Below are 25,453 nucleotides of genomic sequence, written 5' to 3'. Positions count from 1 at the left end.
TTTTAGTGGTACCTACAAGTAAGTACCGATGCAGAGTCTAAGGTTCAAGAGGAAGACTCTGTTCCCTTCATCATTGAAGTGCACACCATCTCCTCTATAAATGTCTTGCATGTCGTAACGCAAGTTGTTGTGGTAAATGGAACCCATACCATAGTCACGGAGGAAAGCAGAAACAGATTTGTTGACGTGCTTTCTTGCTTTGTCAATCTGCGGACATAAATGATTGGACCAGTTCCATTTTTGCCTTTGGCATATGTTAGAAAACACAAAGGCAGTTTTAGGGAAAAGTGAAAACAGTTGTGCAAAGGTGTCCTTCATAAGCATTTCCAGACCTACCCCAGTCAAAGTGCCTAGGTCATTGCCACCACAGTGCACTATTATGAGGTCAGGGTGTTGGATTTGCATGAAGGATTTCACCAATGGCATCAATTGGTGCCACTTTAACCCTCTGACCAATCCATTTAATGTCTACATTTGGCAAAGCAAGGTCTCTCACCATACCTGTTTTCTCTGCAAACTTTTCACTCCAGAAAACATAGCTGTGCCCTACAATCCACACTGTGAACATCTTCCAAGGAGATCTGGATGCACTCAGGAGGTGTAATTCAGTAGAATGGGAAAATGAAATGAGAGTTTGGAAATGGAGGCATACATATTTTTTTCATAAAAAAAAGAACTGATTGGCTGTTTCATACCATACTAGAATAAAAACTAGGCTGCATGTGTAAATTAATAGAAGCATGTTTTGTATTGGTACAGAAAAATGTGTTACCAAAGAACAGTACTTTGGATTTGCTGTTAGGTTTGAAAAGTCAAGCACTCTTGCTCTGTGGAATTGAAACATTGTTTGGCGAACTTCTGACCTAACTCCACACAGCAGTGTTCCATGAGCTGTTGCTATGGTAGCAGGCAGAAGTCAAGTTGGGGGAAGGGTACTAGGCAGAAGTCAAGTTGGGGGAAGGGTACTTTTGGAAAAGGGTTGGTTTTCAACCAATAGAAAGAGAATAGGAGAGAGGTGTAAAGAAAAGAGATCCTGGCTCTGATAATCTGCTGTTTGAGTGCCACATTTCTTTCACAGCTAACTAATTTTAAAGGTGAGTTTAGAGTTTGAGAGGGGATGTATATGGTAAATTAAGAAATGAATAATAGAAATGGAATTCCTTTTGTTGAAGTTGTGTTTATCATTTTCTGTTTTGGGAGAAATTTAAATGTGAGGAACATGTAAAATAATATGGACTATGTTTTCACGATAAATTAAGGTGTACTGGTATAAAAAAAAATAATAGTTTAAGGGTTTGAGGTTGGACTCAGTAATGCAAATACATTCAGCATCACTAAGGCTGGTTGCCCTTGCTGGAATGTAGGCAGTCACCCAGGTTACACATGGTGGTGGTCTGAAAAAGCAGTTTGGACATGTGCTTTTAAAAAAATCTGAAAAGTGGATTCATAATGTGTCAGTCTGTAAAAGTGATACAATTACATTTTAATTATAAATTAAATTGTTGGGTGGGACAGGTAAGTGAGAAATTAGAAGGTCTCTTTCTTCCACTTTATCTCAAAAAGATTTTTAAAAATTAGTTAATTTCTCAAGGATCTTGAGATGTGGTAATTGATTTTTAGTGTTTAAAAAAAAAAAAAAAAAAAAATACGCTTACCGTGCGCGTACGGTAAAAAAAAAAAAAAAAAAAGTTTCAAAGAAAAAAGAAAAAAAAGTTGAGAGGTAAGGTTGGCTCTTATAAGAGCCGTTGGGTTCATACAGGGATGGAGGAAAGAAAGAATGGGAGTATTATGAGCGTCTACAAACATGCTGGTCTATCTTATTGTTAATAAGGGTAAGACTGATCTCCCCAAAAACAATAAGACCACCACATCTTGTACACCTCATTTCAACCCTCCCAAATCGAGGGTTGATGTCCACAGGAAAAGAAGAAGGTGATGCTCCAACATCAGAGGAAGGGCTCAGCTGAGCTGCCGATGATGTACTCGGTTGAGCATCTGAGGCTGGGCTCTGGTGACTTACTGAAGAGTTTTCTCCAGTAGGTCGAGCAAAGGTCCTTGGGTGTCTGTCCTGGAGGTGTCTCTTCATAGAGTGATTTCAAAAGGAATATTTCTTCCTTGGATTTCCTCTTGATAAAACACAACCACAAAGTATGCAAGTGACCAATTGAGCATTCACCTTTTTCTCCCCCTCTGGAAAAGTGAAATACTCCCATACAAAAGAAGTCTTTTGTTTCCTCCTTCTCTGGATCATGGTGGTGCTGCTAGCCTCACTCTCAGAAGAGGTCTGCTGTTCTGCCATTGTATCCCAATGTCAATCCAGCTCCTGCTCCTAGAGAATCACAAGCAGAAATGAGGGGAATGGGTGTGGTGTGGGAAGAATCTGGAACTGAAAGTAGTTTCAACCAATGAAAAGTGTTCTTTCAAGCAGTAATGAGGGGAATGGGTGTGGTGTGGGAAGTTTCTGGAAGTGAAAGTAATTTCAACCAATAAAAAGTGTTCTTTGTAAGTCACATGACCTGCCGTGCGCGCACGTGACGCTTACGGTGCGCTTCCGAAGAGCGTACGTCACACTCGCGCATGCGCATTACACGCCCCTGCGTAACCGCGACGTTGCTTCCGGGTGTACGCGTACGTCACGCACGTATCGCGCATGCGCATTACACGCCCCTGCGTACCCGCGACGTTGCTTCCGGGTGTACGCGTACGTCACGCACGTATCACGTACGCGCACCGTACTTATGACGTACGAAGCGCGTACCGTCAGCTTACCGTACGCGCACGGAAAAAAATGCATTAAAAAAAAAAAAACCTTTCCATAATGCAGGATATAGTACATATATTATTTTATACAAAGGCTTAGAAAAAATGACAAAAAAAATTTTGCATTTAAAAATCCGTACAAATTCACTGAAAAAACAATAGGTTTCAAACATGTTATAGTTAGGGATTAGCATTTAAAAAACCTTACAAATTCACTGAAAAAACCATAGGTTTCACACACGTTATAGTTAGGAATTAGCATTTAAAAAACCTTAGAAATTCAATGAAAAAACCAAAGGTTTCACACATGTTATAGTTAGCTGGACATTTCACTCGTAAAAAACCAATGAAATTTCCCCGTTATAGTTAGTTCAGCTAACTATAACTCGCGCGCCCGCAATGCACTACTGATGACGTCACATATTACATCACTCATGACATGGTCACTGACATCACTCATGACATCACTGATGACATCTCAAATGACATCACTGATGACATCATCCTTGTGAAAGAGTATCAGACCTCTTCTTCCCCTAATATAACCTTTAATACACACATTCAAAAATAGAAACTAAAATGTACAAAATAATGAACATATCAATATCAGTTACAACAACCTATTCAGTAATTCGAAGAACCACATACACATCCACTCATTCACCAACAGTCCTCTACAGTCACTCATACATGTACTCACTCATCATATGTATTCATACACCTATACATCCTGTTACACAACGCCACTCATCCATAGAGTTACTCACACACATAGTTACTCATGCTAATAAAGAATCAAACATCCATTTACTTGCATATACAGTTATACACACCACCACACCTACTTCTACAGAAACTTACACATACTTAGTCTTTTAAACAATCACTTATAGAAACACATACTTATTCATACAGGAACTCTTTCAATCTCTCACTCTCACATATACTCACTTATATACACCAATAGTCACATATACTAGTTAAAAACATATGTAGTTACTCATGGAGACACTATTGAGACAGTCATTCACTCACTAACACACCCATGCACACACTCATCCACCCATACAGTCCTGCACACATGCGGTCTTCACATACAAACAGTGAGTCACTCATTCATGCACCTATGCACTACGTAATACCCCCCACCGAACCATACAGACACTCAGACACTCATACTGACAAAAAACCAACTAATAACCTATATAGACACTCATGTAGCTACTCACCAACCCATGCAGCCACTTATACACAAAGTAAGAAACTGATACAGATATTTTCATATTTAACCCCTTGCATGCCCGCCCCTTTCCCCGCCCAGTGCCGCGCTTTGCATTAGCGGGCGGAGTTCATGACGAGCTGGACTCGTCATGGGCACAGCACCACCGCAGCCCATGACGAGTCCAGCTCGTCATGGGCACTGAAGGGGTTAAAGATTACTCAGTAAGCCATTTATTCACTAGGATACACTTAATCAGTCAGTTACACTAAAAATACCAATTTATTCTTCCATTGACCTTGAGATATACATAAATGTAAAACCTATTTAATTTTCAGAAAAACACACAATCACAAGGATGATGTCATGAGTGATGTCATGAGTGATGTCATTTGAGATGTCATGAGTGATGTCATGAGTGATGTCAGTGACCATGTCATGAGTGATGTAATATGTGACGTCATCAGTAGTGCATTGCGGGCGCGCGAGTTATAGTTAGCTGAACTAACTATAACGGGGAAATTTCATTGGTTTTTTACGAGTGAAATGTCCAGCTAACTATAACATGTGTGAAACCTTTGGTTTTTTCATTGAATTTCTAAGGTTTTTTTAAATGCTAATTCCTAACTATAACGTGTGTGAAACCTATGGTTTTTTCAGTATATATATATATATATATATATATATATATATATATATATATATATATATATATATATATATATATATATATATATATATATATATATTACCTACTGGCGGTCGCCAGTAGGTAGTTATAGTTAGGATCACGTTTCCATAGGAAATCCGCAACATTCTATTTTGAATAACTTTGGCGCCGGTCGACGAATTCTCGCGAATTTTTCAAAATAGGTGGGGCGCTACGCTCCGCTCCTACCCTGAAAGTCTCGGGGGGATTCGTCAAGCGGGGGCTGAGATAAAAGGGGGGTCCCAAAACGCGTTTTCCCCATGCATTTTTCCATAGGACCTTTAGACAGGGCTACAGCCCGAACGGCTGAACAGAATTACTAGAAATTTGGCAGAGAGGTAGTCCTCAGGTCAAGGAACTGCCTTTTGTATGTTTGGTGTAAATCTGTTCAGTAGATTCTGAGAAAATAGCCTTTAAATCAATATATATATCTGAGCCAGCTTACGGTGCGCTTACGGTACGCTTACCGTACGCGTACGGTGGCGTGCGCGAGCGCGATTCTGATTGGCTCTTAGATCTTAGTAAACATTCGAATCGGCCGAAACCAGGAAGCGGCGGCCACCATTTTCTCTCTCGCACTGAGAGTGATTTCTAAAATATAAAGCCCAAAAACATGTAAAGGGGCTGTTTAGACAGCTCCCACACACAGCCATGTTGAGGGAGTCCCCAAAGATCCCCCCAAGGCCAAAAACGTAATTTTTATTTTTTCGGTAATTTCGCCGATTACGCTTACCGTACGGTCAAATTTTTAAAAAAAAAACAAAAATTATCCACACCCTTTTCAACCCTGTGTGCAATTGGTGCCCGCAGGGCACCAATTGTGCATGGCTTATTAGAGAAGAGATAAACTAAAATATTTAAAAAAAAAATAATCCACACTCTCTCCACCCCGTGTGCAAATGGTGCCCGAAGGGTCCATGAGCACTATGCCTCCCCCTTTATCACAGGGTTTTATGGTCAACTCCGGTGTCAACTCCGGTGTGTTATGAAGTTCCATAAGCGCCTTACTCTCAACAGCTGTCAGATTGGGTTTACTATGATAGTTGTATTTCAAAATTTTATTCATATCATTGAGGACAGATCTCTCAAAAATGGATACTTCTGCACCCACCATTTCCAGAGTGGGTGTAAAGGTAGATTTTAATTTGCATCCTGAGAGGCTGCCTTCTGGCTCACCTTCCTCTCTACCCATGAAAAACTTTTTAAGGCGAATCTTCCTAAAAAAGGAAAAAATGTCTTGCATCAGTTTGAACCTGTTGCAGTTCGTATTGGGTACGAAGGATAGTCCTCTACTTAGGACAGCTGTTTCTTCTGGTTTCAACTTATGTGATGATATGTTAAAAATAGGTATGGTGTCTGTTCCAATTCCACCCTTCAATTCCTCCAGTATTGCTCATTTCTCGTCCTCATATACATCTGAGGAGGTTGAGGGTCCATGGACTCTATCTACTAGAGCACCAAAGAAGATAGATATCAGTCAACCCGGTCACTGTACTATGCGGCTAAAAGAACAAACGGAATAGACCAATACCACGCTGTTCCTTAGAAAACGCCTGTGGAGGTAATCGCAAGAAAACCATAAATTACAAAGCATGCATAATAACAAGATCTAAATTGCTAACTATCCTTATTTAAACCCTATCCAAATTTTCACAGCTCCATGAGCAGCCCCTAGGGGCTAGTGAGCCATCAGCACTACGAGAAAGGCTTGGAAAAAGCAAACCCGAGCATATGAACCAAATAAACACATGAGGAAATGTGCAACTGACTCCTAGGATCGTAATACGGTCTTAAGGTATTTACAAAATAGTTTAAATACTCACAAGTTGAATGGAGAGGGCCTATAGAAGTAGCAGAACATGGAATAATAATCACATAATATCTTCTTGCAGTATTGATTACATTGCAAAAAGGAAAAGAACGTCATCAGCAACATCGCTTGTGGGGAAAACTCTCACTACGTGCGCAATACCAGAATACAGGTAGTTCTAAATCCGCTACTTTTTCATGATTGTGCATAATAGATTATGGAGACCACAGTAAGACTCGTAATAGAGGATACAGATCCACAGAGAGAGATAAATTACTCCTTGTTTAAAATGACGTTTACCTGTAGTATATATCACTCGTACCTAATCTTTCTACTCTTTGATTTCTCAATACATCCTACTTTCAATCTAGTAGGGAGCTATATAGCCACAGGCACGCTAGCAAGCTTGACAGAAGTGGAAATTCTTGGTTTTTAATTGTAGCTTTTGGAGAATGAAGCCAGCATTCTCCTGTGGGACACAAATGTATGAAATTAATCGCTGATATTCTCCAATTGTTTTACAGAACATTAATCCCCTCATCTTTGCCCGCGATAAATTCGCAAATGAAAAGGTCCTGAAGAAGGTGGCAAGAAAAGAAATTAGATCCACCGAAACGTGCGTCGACCAAGACAGAGTGTCACACCCTAGTAATTGGCACCATAATCTAAGGGTTGAGTAATTAGCCCAGCTCTGGCTAGTCCAGCAACATCGATGGTGTACATCTGGGGTGGAGTGTGAATGTGTTGTATGATAGTGAAATGCATGTGGTATGAACAGAGGAGTGATTGCTGTGGGGATTTCTCTCAAAATTACAGGAGAGAGGTTTTTTTATAATGAGTATTAGCTTATATCTTCAAATACATTGTTGAGAATATGAAATAAGCACAGTAATTGAATATATTATTGTACAAGGCGTGTTTAGGAATAAGATGATATTTGTAAATAATGTATGTAAATAAAAAAATGTATATGAGCAAGGAAATATCATAAAAATAATTTATATAAAAAACAAAAAATAAATATATGAGTTGAAATGCTTAAACACAATTGTCTCTTTTTCATGAGAACCCACAAGAAATTAATTGTTAAGTAAAAGAAATAGAGGTCAAGAGGGATACTTATCAGTCTTTGTTCACAGTGTCTTTTTCCCCCTGATCCCTGACCTAAAATAGTACTTTTAGGGGGTACCTTTTCCTAACTGGCACAGGTTTTGGTATCAGTGACTGGCTTGAATGAACTGTGGACATAGAAGAATTGCATTACGATAATCCTTGTTCCGCTTTCTGGGGGTGGGTTTGTTTTGCTTAGACAACTGTAATTTTATATATGTTTGCAATTTTACTGACGGCTGCCTTCTAGTGAAGTTAATGCTCCATAAAGTTGGCCTGCCTCTAGTACATTGATGAGCTAGTGACAAAAGCTATACAACCGATTGGTTCACTGGAAAAAGTTATTTCATATACAATAGGTCTTATCCATCTCTTATGAAAATTTGACATAGGCTGTAGACCCGTTTTATTATGTCTGACCACGTGCACAGCCACCTGAAAATGAGCGCATTTCAGTGCCAAGGCTGGTGGGCTAGTCTTAGTTCTCTAGGCACTAGTTACAACTCCCTTTATTTCCTTCTTTTTAATTCCAGGATTAAAGCCTGTAACTCCTCCAAAGACAGTTCTAACTCACTGCTTGCCACTCACTCCATCTGCAATGTACTACAACATGTACAGCCACTGCATCTCCCCAATTACACATCACCCTACCATAAATACGTCTGAACTACTTTATTCATACACCCTACCTTATACTGGATTCTACTTTTATATACTACTAGGTATTATATACTTCCCTTGTAACTCCTGTAATTGCTGCTGTGATCTGTTAAGCGGTCCAATACCCTTGCGTCATGTTCGCACTATACAAAACTCGAAATCAATAAGTAAACCACCTGACCACCATGGAAGATTGTCCATAGGGTTTCATTGTTTTAACATTTGCAAATGACCAACATGTTGGTTCTAAATGTTGTAATCCAATGCAACTATAAATAAATACTCCTATTTGTTGAGCGCGTCGAATCACACGGGAGGGTCTCTTCACGCTGTTCTTAGGTACGGGGAGATTCGGCGATTTGCCCAGAATCATAGGATGTCAAGCAGACGCCGAGACATGAACCTCGATCCAACCTCCAAAGTCAGCAACTATAACACAAAACACTATGTAAAGAACAATTGCAAGACAGCCACCTGCTGCTTCGTTTAATTTTGTTATTGCAAGCATGTCTAATGTTTACACGATAGCAAGTTTTATTTTTTCAGTTTTTATCCCTTCAATTTCTTACATACGTTGCTGAGTTTGAACATGCATTTTGTGTTTGTGTAAATGGGTGAATAAGAGTTACTCAGTAAAGAATATATAGCTTCATGAGTGCAAGGAAGAGTAACAGAATGCATGCATGATGACTTATTCTGTCCCTAGACAGAATGACAAGGGTACTTTTATATACAAGCTAGACCTACTGACATTGCCAAAGCGTGTTCAACTTTAAGTGGTAGCTATTAGATCTTCCTAGTTGCACATCTCATCACTTGATTCCGCACACAAGCTCGAAACGTGTGCATGCAAACATTCTGTTGCACACAAGGACTAGCATTGGCATAGCCAATAGGTCTCGCTTTTGGGACCTTATAAGTGTTTAGCCATGCAACAGTTACATAACTAAATACTTATAAGGTCCCAAAAGCGAGACCTATTGGCTATGCCAATGCTGGTCTGTTTATTACTGCTCTGTAGTAATGGCGGCGCACGGGTGCCACCATTACTATATAGAAGTAATAAACAGGAAAAAAAAAAAAACGAAGAGAACATCAGAGCGGCCGCGAAAGTGATCGCGATCAAACAGCAAAGCGGCCGCGAAAGTGAGGCGCCCGCGCACATGCACTGTAGCTCTAGGCTACAGTGGTAGCACTTTAAGCCCTCGCAAAATGTCTCGCCAGACCAGCGTATGCGCTGGGTCAGGCGAGACCTAAAAAATTATTATAGGGAACACTGCAAGAGAGACAGCTAAAAAAGAACATGCACTCAGAGTGCTTAAAGGAAAAAAGTGGTGCTTGAAAAGCACGCAGAGCAAGCATATAAGCCAGCTAATCAAATGCAATAGTAATAAAGCAATGCTACGAGGGAGGGAGAAACACGACTAACCACCTGGGACAAGGATAAGAAGCAGGCAAATGAGTGACAGGAAAATCAACCAATGGAAAGAAGTGGGTGGGCTTAGAGGTCCTGTATTTTCTGGGGAAAATCAATTTCTACCACAGCAGATGAGCTAGCTTAGCCTAAAAAAAAAAAAAAAAAAAAAAAAAAAAAAAAAAAAAAAGGAGAAGAGTGCGAGAATGGTAGGGGGTGGGCTGAGACTGTGGCAGCAGCACACCAACCAAATGAGCAACACTGGTGTTGAGGACAGAAGCACACAATGGGGAGAAAAGGAGGGGGTGCTGGGGGTTCACAGGAGAAAGAGGGAGCAGGCGGGGGCACAGCCAAAGTGTCAGTTACCCATTTCTTTCTCCTGGGACCTATAATATATCCATGGTAAACAGGGAATATGCTACACAAAGTGTGATCAAATGTTTAGCAGATACATGAAAGGAAAAGGGATTGATTGGTCAGGCTGCGAGCATCCCAGTAAATGATCAGAGAGGATGGAATGTGGTACTTGTGCCCCAGAAACTATTTTCCTTAGCCCTGGATTTCCATATATCATATACAGCACCTACTACCCCCGACGACGCATTGCAATGCTGCGCAAGTAGCATGCTACTCTGGAGACAAAGTTATTGATTATTTTTTTTATGTATTGCATACCAAACCTCACAAGCTGTCTGCTGTAAAATCAGACCCACTGTCAGCTTAGAGTGGGCTCAGAACCCGCTCACTGCTAACCATTGGTTGGCTTAACTGACTCATTTGCTTGCTTTCCATTCGTTAGCTTGTGTTGGCTTTCATTCCAGTTTTTCTGTTTCTCCCTCTATGGTGCATTACTTGTGTCCTTCCACTACTTCACACCGCCATCACCCCCTCAGTGTTGCTTTCCACCTGCCACATTATTTGTGATACTCCCCCAGTGCCCCACGTATGTCATCTGTGTTGCTTCCAACACTCATGCACTTAAATGTAAAAAAATCATTCCATGCTTTAACCATGCACCAACAAAGTGTTGCGGCTACTATCATATTACCTTTTATTTTTTTAGCCATGCTTCAAAGCATCAGGGATGTGTACTGCATGGCTAAAACCAACAGCAAAGCCAATCGGTTCCAGAGAGAGTTTTTCTTTAGGATCCCATGCAATTTCTCCAGTTTTGTGATAGACGTTGATAGAGTTGGGTGTGAGTCTTAATGGAATATGATCGCAGGCATTGTGCCACTGTTAGTTGGGCGATTGGACAACTCAAAAAGCTTGAAAGCTAGTTATGAAAGCCCATGGAAGGATGGGAGTATTATGGACCTGTAGAACAGGAGCGTAACCTGCACTATGCCTTTTGTGAAACTGACTGCCTGTAGGCAGAAGAGAAATGACAGCGGTCTACCTTACCTGTTCCTGCTTCCTGTAGAAGAGCTCCAGCTGTTCATATGGGAGGGGTAGCTGTTGCCGCTGGTAAAGGATGTGTTTTATAATTTCACTGGTGAAAACGTAACAACCCTCTCGAGTGACAAGTCCAGGAAAAACCACAGATACGAAGAATCCATCTTGTGATGCTCGCTCCGAATGGGACTGCTGAATACCAATCACACCACGGGAGACTAAACGCTTGGCTTCGCAACTGTTATTGTTACACATGTCTGAAGACTGGATGCACACAATTGTTTGCTCTGGCACAAGGTCCGGTTCCAGCAAGTGGTCTGTCCTGATAGCTGTAAGGCAGGAATTGAGAAATTAGTGTTAAAAATGTAAAGAACAAACAGAGAGATCCAATAAAAATTATATTTTAGCTAGGTCATCCACTGGCTTGAAGGACACCCTTCACACTCTTATGCCACAATCTATTTAAGCTTTTAGTCTAATCTAAGCATCGAAAATGGTGAGTTTCATGATGTCAACCCAACTAGGAACCAGTTGGGTCACTGATGCAGCACTGTATAATTACAAGATGAAAAGAAAAGGGGAAAAAAAAAAACAGAATATTTTGTGCTGGACCTACAATAATATGCCATCTGTGCTTGTATCTGCTCTCTAGTTAGCGACTCTCGTCCTCCAACAGTCTTCTCACACAAACTCAGCACACTTTTCTGATGAAAACACTACCTGTTTGATGAGGTTTATAACCACAATTCTGCCATGTGATCTAATTTTCATAATGTTAAGGATATTGCATGGTGAGAAGTCATAGGGAGTTTGCAGTACCCCCAGTTTAGCAAAGGTCACAAAAGGAGGCTCACCATCTTATGGCAGTTCTTGAGATTCACAGTAGGCCTCTGATGTTACTTACATGCATAAACTGAAATAAAATCACAGCTGGGTATTTTGTGGTCTGGAAAACAGAAATAGTGTGCATTGATACAACAATGCTTTGTGAAACAAGTCAATGCCCATCAGAGGACTTCATTCTGTTGGAGTTGGTGCCCACAAAAGAGTAAACACGGACTACTGCCTTTCCTCGTTCTTGGCCATTGAAAGATGTTTGTAGCATGGTACTAAAACGTAAGACCTCCCGCTGTAAACACTTTAGTGAGAGGTTTCTGATCACAACGTATGGAAATGAGTCTTCACCATCCACATTACCTTAAGTGATGCAAAACCCATGCACACACTAAAGCATCTCCCCAAAGGCAGAAAAATTATCTTCAGCTGGTGTGAGAGCAGAAGCTAAAACAATCACTACTCCCTTACCAGATGCTTCGATTTGTGTAAAAATGGTCCCAATGCCTTTACTACATCCATCAACAAGGATGTAACTTTTACTGCCAGATCATTCCCCTTTTGGAAAAGGAGCAGTACAATTATGGTCTTAACCTCTAAAAGGAACCTTGGCATTTGTCAGACCATACACATTTTGATAGGGTATGTCAACTCGACAAAGTTTAAAAGTCTTGTGTAGTACCCTGTGAGACCTAGAAATGATTTGACATCATGCAATTCCAAAAAAAGAGCAGTATTGGCTCTGACCGCACACTTTTTTTTTATTAATATGTATGCAATAGCACTCAACCTTCTATTGGTCCTACTGCTCAAACCATAAACCAAAGCGAAAAACAATATACAAAAGAGTGTGCTTAAGAAGTCAATGTTTATACTAAAAGTGCACTTAAATCGCAAGTGTAAGCCACACAGAAGAGGAAAGAAGCAGAATGACGCAGCATCCCATCCATGAGATGGCTTCAAGTGGATTGAATGCTGCATCTTTCTGCCTAACCGGTCAGGTCCCGCTAGAGATACTGATATTCAGCCTTCTCTGGTTTACACTTATCCAGGAACAAATAATGAGGAATTTTTTTTAATGATCTTTGGGTGATACCACTATTCAGACCCCTCTTCTTCTGTGTGGCTTACACTTGCCCAAAAGGAAATACTAAGGAAATCTCTAAACCCTGAGGAAGTCACTTGTCGGGACGAAATGCATTGGGTTGTTGTTGTGTTGTGAAGAATAAAGAAAATTGTATTTGGAGTATTATATCATGGCTCATGCGTTATATTTGACCTATTAGAATAATTCATATGGTTGAATAATTCGGATTAGTATGTGATTAAGTGAACTTTTACTATGAACATTGGGCTTCCTAAGCACTCCCTTATGTATGCGGATTTCACATCATTGCCCTTTTCTGGTCGAAGTGCATACTTTACAGCTTCCACAAGTCCCATTTCTGGTTGCAAACCATGCATACCTACTTACTTAATGTAGGAAATTTGCCTGTTCTGATTAAATGTACATTTTTGTATTTCGCAGTCAGATTCCTTTGTTTTTAAGAATATTGAAAACCATCAATTTTGCATCATGTTCTTTTATATTTTTACCCATATGCCACCCTGAAATAAAGAAATTTCCTTGAATTTTATGTACAAGTCGTTGAAACATTGCAGCTGCTGAAGCAAGCAAACTCTTGAATTGATATCACCCAATGGGAGTCAGACGTAAATCACCTTTTAGTCATACAAGCCAACCCTCATAATTCAGGCGGGAGACCACCGATTTCAAGGCTATTCTCCCCCTTCCGTTTCCTACATGAAAAACCGGATACCTCGGCGGGGTTCTGACAGCAGGCACTGGTCTTGTGCACAGCCAGTAAACCTGCTACTGCAGGCTAGCGCAACCCCTTTTTTTATTATGCTCTTTGCCTGCCATAGAGCTTTCTCCGTGGTCCCAACAGGCAAGGAAAAAAACATTTGCATTTCTCAGATCCTATCCAGTAGCAGCACACTTGCAAACCCCATAGAAGTCAATTGAACCTATGCAGGCCGCATCAGAAGTCAATGGGAGAAATACATGCTCCAGATTATTATTATAATATTTTTTTTAATCAAATACTTTCCTCTACCAAAATGTTAGCATGTATGTTTATTTGCTGAGTGTAATGCAACCTGATGGCATGCTGCAGGTCAAACTGTAGAGAATTTTACACCTTTGGTAGCAGCAAGTGGTTCAGTAGGGGAAACAGCTAGGAAAATTCTCTTTGAGGTTTCTATGGCCTATACAAAGTCTTACCTTACCATGTGTCTGTCTTACAACCACCAAAGCTAGCCACAATTATGTACTTTCTACTGGCTCAATTAGATCAGCTTCTTTAGCGACTCTTAATTCTTGTACATTTTTTGTTATTTAATTATTTTTATAACGAATACAATCACAACCGCTGTTACAGGGTTAGCCAAGAATGAGTAGTAGTCGTTTTCACAGTGGTGATTATATAGCTAGCCCCTTCTGTCTGTACTTTGAGAGCGAAAGAAAAGCAAGAAGGAAAGGACAAACAGTGGTGAAAACAAGAGGTATAGGACACGCACGGAGAGAGGAACAATCGCTGTACATTACATTTGGCATCAGCTGTACACTCTACATTACATCTGACACATTTTCAGGATGTCAGAGTCCGCATGCAGATCCAACCGGGCTATATTAGGGAACACCTCTTGGGGTCGAGGACCAATACGTTGTTTGTGCAAACCAGCTGATTATGGGGGTTCATAAGACTCTAGGTAAGTGTCCAGAGCCTCCCACAACCCTCTCGAGGTCACTTTCCAGGATGAGTACTGTAGGGCAATATGGTCTGCTCCTCAGATGCGTGATCCAGTTGACCCAGCCTTTGTAGCTAGTTTTGCCTGCTTGTTTACAGTTGGTTAGGACCATTTTCACAGCTGCTGTCAGTAAAAGGTCCAATAGATCCTTGTCTTGTTCAGTGTTCAATTTCGTGCGCATAAATGCAGAGGTGAGGGTGGAGAATTCCATTGCTAGTTTGCATTCAAACACATCGTTAATGAAACCGAAGGCTTTCCCCCAGAATACCTTTAGTTTTGGGCATCAGATGATAAGGTGTGCTAGGTCCCCCTTCCCTTTGTTACAATTCCAGCAGAGTGCGTCCTCCCTGAGCCCTAATGAGTTTAGTTGCGCTGGGGTCCAAAAAGTTTGTGCTAGTACTGGGGTATACTTGTTAAGCGAGGCCAAGGACAATAGTGTTGCCCATTCCCATTCGTTGAGTGGCGTTTTAGATTGTTTATCGCAGTAGGCGACTGTTTTTTCATTAAGTTTGGTGGTATTGGGGCGCAAGAGTTTGTAGAGCTGCAAGACTTGGTGTCCTAGTTTGTTAATGTTTGACACACATAGGAGTTCAGTTCAAAAATGCTTTATTCGGCTTGTTTAAACAGCCACATAGCAGACATAAAATCACACACAACATCATACAATAAAGTTTTTTTTTTAAAAAAATAACAGAATACAGGCCAATTACCCCAAGAGTTATTCAAGTTACCATCCCCGTATAAAGTGCAAGTGCATGATGGGATGAGCAATATAAAATAAATAAAATGTTCCAATAGACTTACAATTTATATGGTCAAAGAACAAACATAGCAGCAAGGATACAGCAAAGAAATGCCAAACAAAGTGCAAGTCACAATTCTGGACATGTGCAAAAAGTCGCTTATATTGCTCACTCGGTAAAGTGACAGTGCAACTAATAAAAGCCAAGAAAATTACATGATAATAGATTTCCTGGCACACATACAATTCAGAATATAAGTAGCTGTATAAAAACATATGTCTGCACTCTCCAGATTAAACAATAACTGCATTGCATTCTTTGTAGTCCGAACATTGTATTTTAAAAAGATAGGTTTTAAAAGGTGACGTCTTAAAAATTCATAAAATTTACAAAAAAGCATAAAATGGCAACAACTCTGTTTGGATAAATCATCACATGGGCATAAAATATTACTAGGCTGCCTGGTGATAGGAAAGGACACAAGATGGTGTACTATTCCAAGCCTTAACCGAGTGAGAACAAAACGATGGGATCTTCTTGTGACTTCGGTCAAATATGGCTGGAAACCTTCATTTAAATTATATTCACCATAAAAGGCGTAAGTACGCTGGTTAAGATGGACAGAATCTCTAGATTGTCTCGTATATCGTAAGAAAGACACCTTGAGATCTAATTTAGATATACTGGCAGCTTCCTCTGGAATTAAAAAGGGATCTTGATTAAAAAGGAGCTTGAACCAGTAATAGATATGTCTGAGCCAAGGTATATACAGACAGTGGTCCAGCCTTAGACAGTCTCTTATTACTCTTTGTGTGAATAAAGTTTCGGTTTTAGACCAGATGGAACGCCATAAAATCAGGGGGCGAAGGGCTGCAAGATCTTCAATATAGTCTAGCCCCACCTCTCTGTGAATTAATTCTGTGGAAGCTGATGTGGGGGTACACAGTAGACGTCTCAAAAATGAGTTCTCATCAAGTTGGATATGTTTACCACTAAGGGTATGGTGCCCCCAAACTCCAGCACCATATAAAGCAGAGGAGATACATCTAGCTTTATAAATTGAAATCATGTCGTTAATTCTACTGTTCCCAAGCTTGGAGGCAAATCTAAACACTCCATTAGTGTTCTTTACCATTTTAAGGCGCACATTATCACATTCCTTGTCCCATTTTCCATCTCCAGAAAATGTAATACCAAGGTAACAAAAACTGGTCACGGGTTGAATTTTATTCTCGTCCAGGAAGAACGTCTTTTTAGCACCTTTTTTGCTCCCGCAGGTCATTACATAAGTTTTTTCTTTGTTAATTAACAGTTTCCTATCCTCAATAAACCTACAGAAGCAATTAATTAAACGTTGAAGGCCTATTTGAGTACGTGACAAGAGGACGGCGACACACATAGGAAGATTGAGGGTTGGGGGGTAGATAATTTCGTTTTTGATAAGGCCGCTCTTATTTTCAGAAACGTATAAAGTTCGATGTCATTTAGGTGATGTCTTGATTTGAGGTCTGAGAATGTAATGAGGTATTTCCCATTTTCTAGTTGGTACAGGTAGTAAATACCTTTCTCTATCCAGGTATCGAAGGTAAGGCTTTTCCCTTTGTACTTAACTTTGCTATTAGTCCTAAGTGATTCTATGTTAGATCCTTTGATACCAACCTCCAACTTCTAGTCTACTTTTAGAAGTGCGATGTTTGTGTTTTTAAAGATAGGTTTGGATGAGTGGGGATATGTATTTGCCGTTAGTAGGGCCAGTGGGCTTAGATTGTTCAGGATGGCCTTCTCTACCTGAGGCCATACTGGTATGTAGTCAGTCGGCAGGGAAACCCAGTATGAGCCCTGTTTTGCTAGAAAGGCTAGTTGGAACTACCTAAAGTCTGCTAAGTTTACCCCGCCTTGGGTTTTATTCAATCTTAGTTTCCTAATGCTTATCCTTGCCTTCTTACCATGCCAACGGAATTTAATGAGCATGGTATCGACTTTCCGGTGGAAATAGTCTGCAAGTAGGAGTGGGAGCATACTAATCAGATAGTTGATCATTGGGGGTGATCATCATTTTGATGGTTTCGATTCTTCCCCACTACGTTATGAATTTTGGGGACCAAGAGTCCAGAAGTTTCTTGATTTTTTTCTAGTAGTAACTTCTCATTGTAGTGTGTTTATTAGGTCGCTACCAAAGTATATGCCTAGGTATTTGATATGCCCCGTCTGCCAGGTCAGCCCAGAGTCTCCTAAGCTGGCTTTCGCGCAGTGAATGTTTAGAGGTTTACATTCAGATTTGTCCTGGTTTCGCTTATACCCTGATAGACTGGAGTATTCTGCTATCGTGGTCATCAATACCCTGATTGAGGACTTCAGCTGTTCCGTTACAATCAGTACATAGTCTGCGTAGGCGGCTAATTTTACTCTGACTCCATTGATAGACCCCTTTTATGCTAGTTTTTAGCTTTATATCTTGGATTAGGGGTTCTAGGGCCAGTAAGAATAGCACCGGCGACAGTGGGCATCCCTACCTGGTTCCTTGCTGCAGTGTAAAGGGGTCAGAAAGTGTGCCATTAACTGCGATATGGGCTGAAGGAGCACGATATAGGGGCATAGTCATCCGTATGAATCCCTCTCCCAAGTTGAAGAATTGCATGCAGCGCTCTAGGAAGGCCCAGGAGACTTTGTCGAAGGCCTTCTCGGCATCTAATGCTATAGCTACCGTCGGTTCTGGTTTAGCGGACACTTGTTCCAGTATGTGGCAGAGGAGACGGGTGTTGTCGCTAGGCAATCGGTTGCGCAAGAATCCGAACTGGGAGTTAATTATTTTGGGGAGAACCGTATTTAGACGGACTGCCAAGATCTTGGCATAGATTTTACAGTCCACATTGATGAGGGATATGGGTCTGTCGTTTTTTGGTGACAGGTGATCTTTACCCTCCTTTGGGATGACTATTATATTAGCTTCTGTCATGGATTGAGGTACTTCCCCCTTAGCTGCAGCCTGGTTATAGACCTTTTCATGGTTGGTTTGAGCTGGTTTATGAAGGTCTTGTAGAAATACCAGTTTGGCCCCGGGGCTTTATTTTTTTCCCAGTGATTTAACTGCCATTTCAATGGAGCCAATTTCCTGACCTAACCCGATTGTGTCTTCAATGCTTAGCCCCGGAAGCCCGATTCGGTCAAGGTATTTTGTACAGTCCTCTTGGTTGAGGTTCTGGTCGTTTTTGTAGAGTTCCGAGTAGAACTCTTGGAATGTCTTGAGGAGGTCTGTGTCTTGTGTGGGTTTTGTTGTTTGAGTCTGTGATAGATGAAACCGCAACCTGGTTGCGTTTGTGTTATAGGTAGGAGGCAAGAAGTTGCCCCCGCTTTGTACTTGTTAAACCACAACCCTGCGCTCTTGCTCAGGATTTTGTTATATTCATTTGTTCTGCGTTAGTCTTGCAAGGAGCTTGTTGTCCTGTGTAGCGTTTGCATGAGCCGATTCCAACTTCTTGATCTCCTGCTCGAGTTGGTTTAATCTCAGGTTTGTATTCTAGTTTATTTTTGACTTAATTCCAATTATTGTGCCTCTGACAGTTGTTTTTAAAGGCATCCCAGAGTGTGTTGATGCTAGTCTCCGGGGAGTCGTTATGACTTAGGGAGTCAGTTATGGCCTCCCCAATCTTTTTTGTGTTCTCGGGGGTCTGATAAAACTTCACTGTTGAATCGCCACCTCCGGGGGACAGTTTTACGGCACCCGCTCAGTTTTAGACTGATACATGAGTGGTCCGATACTAATCTTGATGCTATTTCGGAGTGTTCTATTAGGTGTGTGTGCGCGTTCCCGAGACAAGTATATAGTCTATCCTGGTGTAGGAATTGTGTGGGTTAGAATAGAAAGTGTAGTCCGAGTATCGGGGTGTTGTAAACGCCATGCGTCTTTGAGATTGAACTTGGAGCAGTTGTTTTTTAGTGTAGCGTGCGAGTTAGTGGGATGGTATTGACAGGATTGCTGTCCGTTATGTGATCTAGTGGGATGTTAAAAATCCCCCGCCACAACCATGAGTTTGTTTTGGGGGAAGCTGTCTAGCGTACGTGACACCTCCGCCCAAAAGGATGGGTATTCTGCATTGTGGTCGTATATGTTTGCTATGTGGATCCGCTCCTCCCTCCTCAGATGTGCTACTAGAAGTCTACCCACATTTTCGTGGAAATGAGAGTCTATCGTTAGGTTTGATCTTTTGGATGTTAGGGTCAGGACCCCTCGCTTCTTTTTGTCGGCTGGTGAGCAAGCCATCTGCGTAATCCAATTGCCTCCGACTAGTTTGGCATCCTCCATGGATTATTTGGTTTCCTGTAGGAGGCCTACATCGCCTTTAGTGTTAGCTAGGTAGTCTATAATCTTCCGGCGTTTAATAGGGTGATTCCGGCCTTTGACATTGAGGGATACTATGTTGAAGTCCGTTGTCAGGGTGAGTGTGTTAAGAGCCATCAGCTATATAGTGTGGTGTGGCGATTCTGAATGCCCAACACTCAGGTGTACCTTGCCTCTCAGATAATTCTCCATCCAGAAATAATTCCCACCAGTTGTGTCCGGCTGGGTGGTCTCCCCCATGCATTGGCTTTCAGGATTTGGCAGATACAGTTTGTAGTGAAAGACCAAAAAACAAAAAAAAAAGTGTGAAACAAAGAATAGGATGGAAAATACAGAAGACAGAAAGCTGAGAAACCCTAGTGCGGATCCCTCCCCCTCATGGAATTACTCGTATGTCGGAGGTGCAACAGCAGGATTGCCGTTCCGCCTCAGAGAAATGTCGGGTAATTGGCGTGCATACTCCATGCAAGCATTGTTATCTACGATACATACATAGCGTTGTGGGTACAGTCTAATTGTTCAAAAGGATACGATGCTGTGCTTTCAGTGGTTCCTTGAAGTTGGCTTCTTGAGGTTGGTGTTTCATCTTTGCGAACTTGAGGGCTGTTAGCGAGCTTGTTGATTGTTGGCGTCAGCCGAACGAGGTAGGTGTTGCGTCGTTGAGGTAGGTGTCGGTTGTAGGTCTTGGTATCTATGGAGGTAGATATGGTCGCTGTTTCCTTCTTGAAGCCGCTCCCTTAAGGCTTCTCTTAACCCGGTATTCGGCTCTGGCAATGGTCTTCGTTTGGCTGACCCGTGTTGCGAGGTTTCCATGTCCAGAGCTGCTGGACCGGCCAGGAAGTTCGCCAGGTCCTTGGGAATCGGTGAAGTGGTTTTTGCCTTTATCAATTATCTTGAATTTTGCGGGGCCACAAATGAGAATTGGATGTTTTTACTCCCGAGCCTGTCACGTAGGGCAAGGAAACCCTTCCTGGTGTAGACAGTGGGTTTAGATTAATCTTGTGCGAGGATGATCTGGAGTCCTTTCCAGCTGATTTGGTGATTTTTGCGGGCATAATTAAAGATGTCCTCCGTATGCTGTGATCTCAAAGGCTTACAGATGATAGGCCGTGCTGTATGGGTTAAGGATTTGAAAGCGGGAATGCTGTGGGCCCTCTCCAGTTCAGATTGGCAATCGAATTTTAGGTTGGTGAGTTTGTGGATCAGGTCTTCGAGGAAGGCGGAGCAGGACCCTGTTGCATCCTCTGAACCTTCCGGGATCCCTAGTATGCAGATGTTCCCTCTGCGATTTCGGTCCTCCATCTCCGCTGTCTGTTTCTGGAGTGACTCCGTATCTTGATATTATTGTCACCTCCTTGCTTGAGCTATGGGTAGAGTCTTCTACATCGCTGATCCTTTGTTCAGCTGCTGCGAGTCTGATATTCACGGAGTTCAGTTCTGCTCTGACTGCTGCACTCTCTAGTTGGATAGTGTCTGCTTTGTAGTTTTCGCCAAGTCGTGTACCTCAGCTAGTTTTTTAGGATAATTTCTAGGGTGCTGTTGAGGTCTGGCTTTTGTTTGACCGGGGAGTCAGATGTCACCGGTTCCCCTCTGCTCTTTAGTTGTTGTTGCTGTAGTCTCAATTCTTTGTCTGCCATGTTTGCTTGACATCTTGGTGTGTCTCATACCACTGTTTCCTGTGTCTCTATTCTGTCGCCACTCCTCTCTGTACTGCCGCTATCTATGTTGACCGTTTAGTTTCCCCTTTTAACTGTCTGTTGGCCTCTTATGGCTACTTGTGGGGTCTTCTCTCTGGAGACCTGCAGATCTGATAGTTCTGGTACCTTCCCACAACCGTTTGTTTCTTGGTTCCTGTAGACTAGTATGAGCTGAGTGGGGAACAGGCAGTATGTAGTCAAGGCACTGCAAACACACTGTCTCAGCTGCGGACGGCACACTATCTCCCTTGCTCCTCTTGTTGGCTTAGAGCGCTGTCGTTCTCACCTGCTCTCGCTGTCAGCTTAGACTTTTGCAGTGCACATATGGTTGAGGGTGTGGGTAGTATCCTCCCCGCTGGGTGGACCTGGGTTTCACTCGCTGGTATCCCCACAACGAGTTCTGTGCTACCAGGTCTTGCTGTGCCGTTTTAGTTTGGGTCCCGCTCCCTACAGTCTGTGCTGGCGAACAAGCAGTGCCAGGAGGCGCAGTGCCTGTAACTCCCCCCGTAGTCCTTTGTTGGGATGGACGACATTTTGGGGTGTGTGCAGGGCTGAGACCTTATTTTGGTTTCGCTTTGAAGGAGGGGTTTGTTATGGGTCCCCACGTAGCTCTTCTCCAAGTGCTGTACATGTTGCGCTTTTATTACGATTGCCTTAGTTTTGCCTTGTTTAAGTTAGCTAGCTGCACCCCATCTCCTGTTGAGCTAGCGAGTTTGCACTAGCGTTCAGACACACCGGCAGACTCAGAGCCAGACTCAGAGCCTTCCACAGAGGCTCTCTATCACATGTACTGGTGAATGCCCCCGTAAAATCTTGTCTCCTGGCCATCTCCTCCTTATCTCTTACTCTCAGCTCTACTTGCCTGGTAGGTCATCGCGATCTTATTGCGGTTCTGTCTTGGCAGCCGCCATTGCTGGTGTGTTTTGAGCACAGCTCTAGTTTTGGTTTTGAGGGGAGCCCGCTCTTCGTTCACAATCTGTTAATTTAGCTCCTTACTCCCTTATTGACCATTAGCAGGCCATTGGACACCCGCTCTCGTCTCTGATCTTCCGGTCCTCAGCTCGCAGTGCCCGGTTTAATATACATCAGTCTTTGCTATTTTCTGCCGCTGCGGTTATTCTCGCCACCGCTCCCCCTTTGTGCGCTTTATCTCCTGCGCTTGACAGAGGTCCCATTTGCCTTTGTTGGTACCTGCTTTCTGTGGAGGTGGTAGTAGTCCTGTCGCATCTCACACCGACTCTGCACTCGATTCCGTGATTGGTTTTAGTTTTGCTGCGGAATGGGGTGTCACCATCTTCCTTCTCCCGTCCTCGCTCGGAAATTCGGTTATCCTCGTTCCTGAGGAAAGCATCTCTGGGCCAGGTGTTTCCGACGCTCGATTTTTCTATTGCTGGCTCTTTATCCTCATTAGCTGTTGGAGCATTTGAGTTCGCTTTCTCCATTCCAGCAGAGCAGCAGGATCAGGCAGTCATCAGCTCTGCCGTCCAAGCCACGTCTTGTACTACATCTTTTAACGACATTAGAACAGACCTAATCTTATGTACACTGGGAATAGAATTTTAAGTAAAATCCCATGTTTAAATCCACTTATTCACATATTTTCCAGAAAAGACATTTGGAAATGTTCTTAAAACTTTTTCCTCTGCTTTCTCTACTGCCAATACAGGTTCAGGACTATTTGGATCTAGAATTTCTCCCAGATCAATTTATCCCATTGTTCCGTTCAGCTTTCCAGTTCTTTAACATAAATAATAGTTTTCAAAACCTAGGCATCTCAACTGATTCCACTGGGAACCTTTCAAGTCTGATCTTGACAATTAATAAATAATTCCCCAAAACATCTAAAATTTGCATTTCCCAACCTATATATTTATAATTCTGTACGGCAAGCTGCAAATTGACTATATTCATCTTAATTCCATCAGTCAGCATTCACATGCCTTTTTTTTAGCCTCCTTCAACACACAGCACTTCAATGCTTAACGCACGCACACACTACTGGCGGTATCACTATAATTTCAACAATCTTTAACTAGTTTTACCAAACTTCCTTTCCTTCCAAGATGCAGCCTTTAGACATGCACAATCACACTACACACTGAGAATTTAAAATTTACTGCAGGGCATACCTTGTTGTATACTAAGTGTTCTGCACTGCCATATCTCTAACACTTATAATGTACATCATTTGTCAGTGGAAATTACATCGATTTGGTTTAACCCGCCTCTTCACTTTATCTCCGTAGTCCTCTTTAGTTGTAGTAGCAGGAGCAGCATTTAGTATGCTGTACTTCCTAATGGCAATTCTATTGATGGAATCCTTTTGTTCACATCCCTGTAGTAAAGGCAAATGTTTTTCCTTCTAAATGACCCTTATTTAACCTCCGTACATGAAACGGTCCAACTTCTCTCCCAGAGTACATTCTAGTATGGAATTAATCAATGCAGTAAGGTAGCATGGGAAGCTCAATTTTAGCAACCCATCCTAAAACAGCTACATCCGTAACTACAACTCTCCTTTTCTTCTCTATCCAAGGAGCTCCAGTATACAAACACCAATGTGAACACTGCTCCAGCTACCCTCCAAGTCATTCACCTGGGCAGCCATATCTCCCAAATGCATAACAATTAGCAATTTTAATGCATCATCATTTCATCAGTACACAGCTACACCCCGCTCTTATTCTGGCCCCATCCATTCTGAGAACACTGATTCACAACAGCCACTGTGATCCCATCATAGCCACCACCCTTTGCACTGCTACCTAAAGTACACTAATGACCAGACCCTCCAGGATTTTGCACTTTTGTAAACATGCCGCGATTTTTACAGAAGTGCCTGCCAAATTGAAGGAATGCGGAGACAAACTGAAATGGCACTAGATGCAACTACAACAGGCCTCAGACATTCTCCAGAGATGCAGGCGATCAACGTAGCGTAATGCCTGCCCATTTTGTTCTGTTATGGCCACTCACACAGTTGCCTCATCTGAAGACAGTTGCTACAGGTTTACCTTTCAAGCAAAGCCGGCATCACTTCTGGCGCCCAGTGAATTCCAAATCCAAACATGTTTTGACAGGCCAGTAATCATTTAGGGACTTTTGCAGAAGACGCAACGTGTGAGGGCAAATGCATTTTATGATTTTTAAAAAATTGAAATAGGGAAGATGTTTTGTTAATTGCCTTATCTTTATGCACAAGCAGCGCGATAAAGTGAATGATCATTTGCAAGTTCAGTCGTGTGCAGAATTTATTGACAACTGTTTCCGGAAGAGGATCATATATACCTGACGGAATTCTCAAAGATAAAAGATGTTTTACCCAATGATTAAAACTAGGCGTTTCAGCCTTCTCTGCAAAGGTATATTACTTGGGTATGTATATGCATTTTTGCGTATTAGAGTTCACTGGTTGCCAGGGGGAGGTCACTTATATCAACCCCAGATATTCCGGGGAGTCTTGGATAAAGTTATCATTCCAGTGTCATTACTTCATTTTTTTTTTTTTTTTTTTTTTAAAGAGTCAGTGTTATGCAGAATGGGCCATCGCTACTGGCAATACGGTTTTCACCACAGCTTTTAATTTTGGGCCAGACCCACTCAACAGACCACTAACCCCTGAAATAACAATTACGTTTAGTAACTGAATTACGTTCGTGAGCTACACAAATTCAAAACAGTTGAATATTTTTCACCACCCATTCTTTGGTTATCCTTCTACTGGACAGCAGATTTCAAATAAAGAAGGTGTAGAAACTTGGTATTGCAATTTATATTGATTATTTAGAAACTAGACATTGCTAACCATTTTGAGATTGCGTTCCTTTTGCAATAGATCCTAAAAACAAAGGGGCCAATTCACAAAGGTTCCTGTGCTAAAATTTTGCAGTGGCGTAAATATGTCATCTGCTGTAACGGTATAATTTAGGAATTTCACGTAGGAATTGTCATG

The 25,453-nt window shown here is 41.8% G+C and overlaps 1 protein-coding gene across 2 annotated transcripts in view; it reads right to left on the bottom strand.

Moving 5' to 3' along the window:
- MAD2L1BP (MAD2L1 binding protein) overlaps positions 1 to 25,453 on the bottom strand; it is a 46,949-nt gene that overhangs the window by 12,209 nt on the left and 9,287 nt on the right. For both annotated transcript variants that reach the window (XM_085610343.1, XM_085610342.1), the window contains exon 2: positions 11,087 to 11,406. In XM_085610343.1, the coding sequence (XP_085466469.1) occupies positions 11,087 to 11,406 (320 nt within the window). The remainder of the gene's footprint in view (positions 1 to 11,086; positions 11,407 to 25,453) is intronic.

The sequence above is a fragment of the Triturus cristatus genome, chromosome 6 (genome assembly GCF_964204655.1).
Source record: "Triturus cristatus chromosome 6, aTriCri1.1, whole genome shotgun sequence".
NCBI lineage: Eukaryota > Metazoa > Chordata > Amphibia > Caudata > Salamandridae > Triturus > Triturus cristatus.
The sequence above is the reverse complement of the archived record's forward strand: the minus strand, read 5'-3'. Positions and strand labels throughout refer to the sequence as shown.